Below are 8,133 nucleotides of genomic sequence, written 5' to 3' on the forward strand. Positions count from 1 at the left end.
TTCAAAAATTGTAAAATATTATTATATTTCTAATTTTTCCAATTATTATTATCTATTGTTAAACGAATGATGATTTATGAGTTAAAATAATATAATTCTAAAATATTATTATATTTCTTTTCTACTATTATAATGATAGAATGTAGAAATAAAATGTAAAATAGAACAATTAAGATAAATTATCATTAGTTTAACAATGAATAATATAACAACATATAATTATTAAACAACATATAATTATAAATAATTATATAATTATGAAAACTAAATTAAATAACATTTCAAAAATTTAAATTGTTTTGGTCAAATGTATTTAAAATATTATTATTTCTATTTCTATATATGTTGTTATATTATTCATTGTTAAACTAATGAAATTTATCTTAATTGTTCTATTTTACATTTTATTTCTACATCCTATCAAGATATATATATATATATATATATATATATATATACAATATATATATATATATATATATACACAAATCAACAAATGAAACAAGTGAAAATTTTAAAAAATTAATATAGTTGATGCACTTAAACCATAAAATCATATTAAATATTGGTAAGTGGTAAAATATATACCATTAAAAAAACTTGAATAGTGTAAAATTTAAGAGAACACCCGCGCGGGCGCGCGGATCAGAATCTAGTTATGCTTATATGTTTGTACAATGACATGATTATTATGTCCTTATCTCTAATGGGTTTGTGTGTAGACACTGATAGGTTATAATGTAACTTTGTTTTTTTCCGCTAAATTGTAAATATCATATAAATGAAAGAAAGATTTTACAAAGTAATTAAAGATCTTAGTTCTGAGCCACCTTGACAAAAAAAAAAAAAAAAAAAATAAGATGGATCAACACAAAACCCTACAAGAATTAACTAAATTAATCTCATCTCAACCATAAGGCCATGAGAGACCTGAAAAGTTTGTTGTGTCTCCTGGAAGATATAATGTTTTCATCTCCCTATCAATTCCCTGAAACACAATGGATGGTGGCACTAAGTTCTGATTGTGGATCAAGTTGTTCATCTGCTTCCAAATGTGGTAGATAACTGTTTCCGCAGCAACCCTCCTCAGTTATAATGTAAATTGGTTACATCATTACTTTATTACGTTTATTTACATGTTTGTTAATATTCGAAAATCAGCAATGATTCTTATGATTTCATGTGTTATCAAACAATCAAAACCATTGTGTCAGTGAGGTTTAGCTAGACACTTCTTATAATAACGAAAAACATAAAGCTTACGTTTAAAAAAATCATATTTTTTTCTAAATTAAAGTGTTAACTAACTTTTAATGAGGAATAATCAAGGAAACAATGAATTTAGAAAGTTTTTTTTTAACACTGGATAAGTTCAATTAAAAATGTATTATAGTACATCTTACTAGAAAGTGGGAAGCAGAATTTTTGAAAAAGAATAACAAACTTATAGGAATGAATTTTCTATTACTTAATAAGAAGGTAAATATTTTACTTTATATTTAATTTTTATATATTTTTATTATTAATATTTATTTGTTTATAATATAGGAAAATACAATTCAAGGTTATGTGCATCAATCTCTTCTTGAAAATGGAGATAGATTACATGAAGAAAATCTAATTGAAATCTGTAAAGTCTTAGATTTTTTGATAAACTCTCTGAGAGAACAACAACTGCCTTTGTTGGACAAAAAAATTCTAAACTACCCCGAGAAAATTTTCGATTTTGAATCTAGGAAGATTTCACTTAACTGAAAGATACAACAAACGGTTTATTATTGGAAAGGTAACTTTTCCATTCATGAATATTTCATCTCTTCATTTTTAAACTATTAGTATAATTCTATTAAGCAATTTTAATCTTATAATGACAAGTGTTTTGATCAAGATATATCAAGGTGCAATTTTTTTTAGCATCTCCTTAGACTATATTTATTTGAATTATGATTTTGATTCAGTTACAGCTTTTCAAAAATGCACTATTATATTTTTGGATGTTTATCTAATTAGCAGCCTAATTAGTTAAAAGGAATTTCAATAGATTAATTTTATTTATTTTTATATGTTTCAGCTATGACAATGGTTGTTTGGTTACTCTTGCAGGTATAATTAAAAACCCTTCAGTAAATAATAAAATTTCTAGTGTCCAACATTTTATTAGTGATATTTAGATTTCATCTCATCTGTTGTTCTTCATGTAGTATATCTATACCTAATTAATAATTTTTCATCATGTGCAATATTTAATTAAATTGTTGTGATATACAGTTATTTCTAATATTTTCTAGACTTATAACTGAAGGAAAAAGCATTCATGTGTCCAGACAATTTGGAAGCGAACCAAAAACCGAGCGTCCATGCCGAAATGAAAAAATAGACATGTTAATAACATTTTTCAACAAAAGATAGTTCCTAGCGCGGGTTCTATCGTAGTTATCAATTACATTACTGGTTAGGTTATAGCTCGTTGGAAAATAATTTTGTGAATTCAAACCTGTAAACTCTTTCTCAGAGTCTTTTTCTATTATCAATTACATTACATACTACAGGTTATAGCTTGTTGGAAAATAATGCATTTGGACAAGAATTTGGAGCAAAATAGATCATTTGGTCGAAATGTGCTGAAAAACTGATGAGGATCGATTGATCCACACCTGGGATCTATCGAACTGTTGTGGCTGGGATCAATCTATCTGGTGTTGCTAGGATAGGCCCATCCTTTTCATGAAAATAGCCTGATTCAAGGCAAGGATCGACCTATCCACACAACGTGGATCGTTCGGTTGGTGACACACAAGAGCACTTTCCATATTTGCAAAGTGATACGCTTTGAAGACCACTAAACCTAGGAAATCGACCATGTTTTGTTTTTTTTTTTGTTTTTTTTTTTTTTTTTTTTTTGCTTTTCTCTTTGTTCTTAAGGGCCAGAAAATTTGTGAGAGATTCTTGAGAGATTTGGACTCTTGGAGGAGATTTATTCATGTACTCATTTGGAGAAGATTTTTTTATCCAGTTCTTTGTTTCAATACAATCATATTATTTTTTCTATTGAATCATTTTACTATTGTTCTTTGAGGATGTGTGAGTAGTCTATTATAATAGACTGTATTGATCTAGCTGGGTTAAGCGGGTTTACAAAGGGGATTTCATGATCTATTGATCTAGAACAATCTATCACTTTGCTTCTTTGTTTACTATTGTTTCTAAGGCTGTGAATTATCTGATCACCGTGCCTCAAAATTTTAATCTTTTAGTTCACTGAAAGTGTTGTTTGAATTCCAGAACTAACAATAAGTGAGCAAGGCTTCTTTGACCAGCAGAAGCTGATGTTATTGCATCTTGTGAACTGATCATACCTGAGTAAAACGCATGTTTACAATTTGAAATTCAGTAGAAGCTAGTAATTAGGATTCTGAAACATAGGGTGTTTAGTTTACAAAAAAAAAAAAAAAAAAAAACATAGGGTGTTACACGAAAGTAGGTTAACTTTACTATTGTGATTTGAGTTTGAGACATCGCTTCATTGATCCCATGTCTCCTTGTTTAATCAATATTGAAATGTAATCCCTAAGAATTCTCTATTACCAGAAATTTATCTAATTGTTTACAATCTTGAGTTTATTGCTTTTTCTACTTGTTTTTCTTTCTTTAATAAGAAACCGTAAAACAACAAACAATTTCTCTTAATCACTTTAGCTAGTAACTTATCTTAAAACTCTACGCGTGGATCGCTGGTCATTATGAATTCGATCACGTATTACTAATGTGCACTTTACCGTGCACTTGCTGTCAGATAATCGGTTAAAACCTAACCTATCATCAATACACCCAGCAATGTGTTTGGTTCAACCAATATCCAGCAGAGACTCTAAGACAATGGAATATCTTTTGAGGTGAACAAGATTCAAGACCAAAAATTGATCTCTTCTCATGCTTTTCCCTTCTGTTTTAACTTCATAGACACGATGAAGACAGTTTAATGTTAAGTTGTATACGGTATAAAACCGTTCCCTTAACTCTTGGCAGAATAAATGGTGGGAGAAAATGACAACTTTATTCAGTAATATTAAACTGGAAACAGACCATCCTAGTGAAAAATGGATGGCAAGATAGTAACAATTTTACATTAATGTCTATCATTTACCAAAATTACAGTCCCTGCTACAAAAAAAAATTGTTGAGAAAACTATATGTTATGTGCCATTTGCATTAGCTACTTGCTGCTAGTGTTTCAAGATTTCTCATTTGCCTCTGCTTTTGAACAGGAGAAATGTCGGTGTAAGAAATGGAGGTGTTTGCAGCATCAGCTCAGTATTCATAACTCTTTTGTGGCTTCAACTACTCGGGTTTGAAGGAGCCGAAACAGAGGCCTCAAGGGAGACAAAGGTCATCTCGGGAAAGAAGCTTTCCTGATTTGGAACTAGCTGGAGTAAAAAGCAACTCCAAACTAAAGTCAGGACCAGATATTGATCTTCCATTACCACCAACTTTATCTAGCTCTCCTATGGAAAACTGAATAAATAAAAACGGAGATTGATAAGCATGTCCAAGGAGAAAAAAATGGCTTGAATGCTTTGCAGAAGCTTACCTGAAGCAGTCCATTGGTTATAAAGGCTGTGTTGAAGCAAGTATAAAAGAGACGGCTTCCAATCATTTTCTGATAGAATGTGATGCGTATATCTCCACTCACCTATCCAAGAACCATATACTTATCAAAGATCTGATCAAACATTGCCTGAAAGATTTATTTTTGTGACTCACTCTGACAGGTTTGTCAAAGTAGAAGTCAAGACATGTTTTCTCGTCGATGATAGAACTCTCTGTATCCATTTGAACAACAAGACGCGGTTCTTGTCTATTTGTTAGCACCTCTTCTTCTTCGGAATCACAGTTCATATGGGAATGAGATATATAATACCGTGGACTCAAGCTTCTAAAGTACCCTTTCTTGAATTGTCTACAACAACCTCTTGAAAGTTCTACAGATGGTGGATACAACTCATTGGGAACCTAACATCAGAAACAGAGTCAGCATTGGATTAAAGTGCGTATAACAAGAAGAAACCTAGTTTGTGATGCATCAAAATGTTTATATCAAGCAAAACAGAGTCTACAAATCTACAATGCATCAGAACCTATGTATCGTGCAGAAACAAAGTCTATAATGCATTAAAGTATATAAACGAAGTACATAATAGAGTCCGCTTTACATCAAAATGTATATCTCAAGCAGAAACACAGTTTACAGTGCATCCAAAAATAAACATTTCAAGCAGAAACAAACTCTAATATGCGTCAAAATGTATATATCAAGTATAAAAAAGTTTACAATGCGTCCAATATGAACATATCAAGCAGAAACATAATCTAATATGCATCAAAATGTATATATTAAGTAAAATAGATTCTACAATGCGTCCAAAATGTATATTGGAAGAAGAAACATAGTTTACAATGCATCAAGATGTATATATCAAGCAAAAGCAGAGTCTACAATGCACCAAAATGTATACATCAAGCAGAGATAGAGTCTGCAGTGGATCAATATGTAGTTATTTTACCTCCTGAAGTTCTGAGACCACAAAGAAGACAGAATCAACATTGACGGTATCGTAAAGTCTAATTCTCAGCAACTCTCTGCTATGTTCTTGAGGTAGTTTAACCTCTGGAGGTCTGTTTCCAATTCTTTTACCAAACGAGAGTAAATGTGACCAGTATTTCACATAACGACGCTGGCTAGGTATCGAGACCTGTAAAGGAAGAGATTAATGGTTTCTGTATTAAGATAAGCTTTCTCTATTCATAGAGGACTTACTCCATTATTGTTTGTGGTTCTTCTGTTTGCGTACATCTCTAGAGCTTCCTCAGCTGACATTCCACCATAGACAAGGTATGCTGACACCATTAGTCCTGTTCTGCCTTTTCCTGCCTGCAAAAGTTACATTAGATATGATATGGTTCATCAATGTGACAAAAAAAATTATTTGTAGAAATACCATGCAGTGCACCACTGCGATGTTTTTGGGATCTAATGAGAGCCAAGAATGAACACTTTGGCAGAAAAGTTGGATCATTTTAAGAGTTGGGACATGGTTGTCATCAAATGGGAATCTCTCCACGCGGCCGTAGAAGTTTTCTGGGTCATAACATTCTTCTATGCATAGGTTATAGACCTGGCCAAAACAAGATTTTTTTAATATGTTGATATAATTGGTAACAATTGATTATATGTCTTATTGACCTTGTAGTGATTATGATGTCGCATATCAAGCACAGACTTGACTTGCCAAAGAGGGTTTCTATAAACTGCTCTCATTCGTTCGGCGGGAAAGGACATAGCCAACAATTTGTCGGAGATATAAGACATGTCGAGATCATATCCACCCATGGTTAACCGTCTTCGTTTCTTGGACACCAAGTTACGTAGGTAAGAATTTGTGGTTAGGTAGGTCAGAATGTGAGGCCTTAGTTCTAGAGCTGATTTCTCTTTTCCAGGCCCTCTTGAGAGCTTTAGACCCATTCTGCAGGATGAAACATACAAATTAGGTTAGGCACCGTAGGTTGCAAAAGAAGGTAAAATGTTTTTTTTCCTTTTTTTCTTTACCTGGAAAAATGATTGTGAAGTTGAGGAATCGATTTTCAGGTTCCCAATTTGAGGGAGATGGGAACCCGAGAAAGAAAGAAAGATAAGAGGTCGGAAGGCGAAACAAAACAGGGAAACTTTAAACTTTTTGGAGAAAAATGGGTTTTGTTTTACCTGAAGTGGAGAAAAATTATCATACAAGGCAACGATGAACAACAAACCAATTCCATTTTTGGAGCTCCTGAAATTTAGCAAAGCACACTTTTAAATTTAGGTTGTTAGTTTTGGCGGATATTTTTAAAAGGCATACCATAAGAATGATTACCTTGTTATCTCTCCTTTTTTAACACAACTTTATTTCATTCATTAAACCTTAACTTGTGGAAGTGATGCAGCAGCATCCTAGTAGCTTAAACAACAAGTTTCCTCTTTTGCTTATTTCTTTTTTACTTAGGGTTTATGGTTTGCCTTTTTACTAATAGTTTAAGGAATTTAATGATGGTTTAAGAGTTTTATATAAAGAATTTTAATGGTTTTTAGAGGATACACTTTTGATAATTAAAAAAGTAGCTTTTGCTTTATACCGTGAGAGAGATTTGATTCAATTCATCTATTTCGAGAAGCATTGAACAAGATTTGATTAAATTCATCTTCTTCAGGAAGCAGGTCTCCAGGGATTTCAATTGAAATCACTAGATTGAGCTGAACTATTGTTCTTACCCGCCATCAGGTTGGTATTAGAGAAAAAACATCCGCCCACATCTAATGCTTATCACCCATTCCGCCATCATGCCCCGTGCCAAGAAAGAAACGCAAGCAGATATCCAGCAACGAACCATGGAAAAGATGCAGACCAAGATTGTGCAACTTACTCAGGCAATGCAAGGTCTACTCGCCCAGCAGAACACTGCGACCAGAGAAAAAGACGAGGAAGAACAGTCTGATCATGAAGACGATGCAAATCCGTTCGCTGTTCTCAGAGGAAATTGACCTACAGCTCAACCCGTTCAACTCAATGAACGATGGATCGGAGTTTCAAGTTCGAGATTCCAAAATTTCATGGAACCCAAGTAGCTGAAGAAGCAGAGCAACTGCGATTGATGAGATATTAGAGTTCAAACAAGTCCTGCTTGAGCATTGTGTCCTCGTACTCGCCATGCGATTTCGAAGCAAAGCAACTGCGTGGTGGACTCAACCTAAGACTACCAGATTTCGTATGGGCAAAACTAAAAGTGAGTCATGGAATAAGTTGAAGAAACATATGCAAAATACTTTCCTCCCTTACAACTATGACCAGCTAATGTTTCCACGACTACATCATCTTCGACAAGGAAGCCGTACGGTGGAAGAATATGCTACATAAATTTTCTTGCTCCTGAAACGAATTGATATTCACGACTCTGAACAACAAATCTTAGCTCAGTTCATTGGTGGCCTACACCAACATATTCAGCACACTTTGAATCTTTTTAATCCTCTTACGATATCTGAAGCACACCAACAAGCATTGACGGTTGAAGCATGCTTCTCCTTAGAACTCAACACGCCAA

General features: G+C 33.1%; 1 protein-coding gene across 1 annotated transcript; it reads right to left on the bottom strand.

Moving 5' to 3' along the window:
* Positions 1-4,087: 4,087 nt before the first annotated feature.
* On the bottom strand, positions 4,088-6,743 carry LOC108829211 (phosphatidylinositol 3,4,5-trisphosphate 3-phosphatase and protein-tyrosine-phosphatase PTEN1). Its single transcript, XM_018602873.2, has 8 exons — positions 6,605-6,743; positions 6,242-6,521; positions 5,997-6,173; positions 5,816-5,929; positions 5,562-5,750; positions 4,762-5,010; positions 4,589-4,690; positions 4,088-4,512 (listed from the first exon to the last, which is right to left on the bottom strand). Exons 2-8 carry the CDS (start codon positions 6,518-6,520, stop codon positions 4,372-4,374), a joined length of 1,251 nt encoding a protein of 416 aa, XP_018458375.1. The 5' UTR covers position 6,521; positions 6,605-6,743; the 3' UTR covers positions 4,088-4,371.
* Positions 6,744-8,133: the final 1,390 nt, after the last annotated feature.

Source organism: Raphanus sativus, chromosome 7 (genome assembly GCF_000801105.2).
Source record: "Raphanus sativus cultivar WK10039 chromosome 7, ASM80110v3, whole genome shotgun sequence".
Lineage (NCBI taxonomy): Eukaryota > Viridiplantae > Streptophyta > Magnoliopsida > Brassicales > Brassicaceae > Raphanus > Raphanus sativus.

Excerpts from the sequence above, each read along its gene's own strand:
- LOC108829211 (XM_018602873.2), bottom strand. The coding sequence starts at position 6,520 with ATGGGTCTAAAGCTCTCAAGAGGGCCTGGAAAAGAGAAATCAGCTCTA. Across the intron at positions 5,011-5,561 it reads TGGTCTCAGAACTTCAGGAG|GTTCCCAATGAGTTGTATCC; the intron begins GTAAAATAACTA and ends TTCTGATGTTAG. Across the intron at positions 4,691-4,761 it reads ACTTTGACAAACCTGTCAGA|GTGAGTGGAGATATACGCAT; the intron begins GTGAGTCACAAA and ends GTTCTTGGATAG.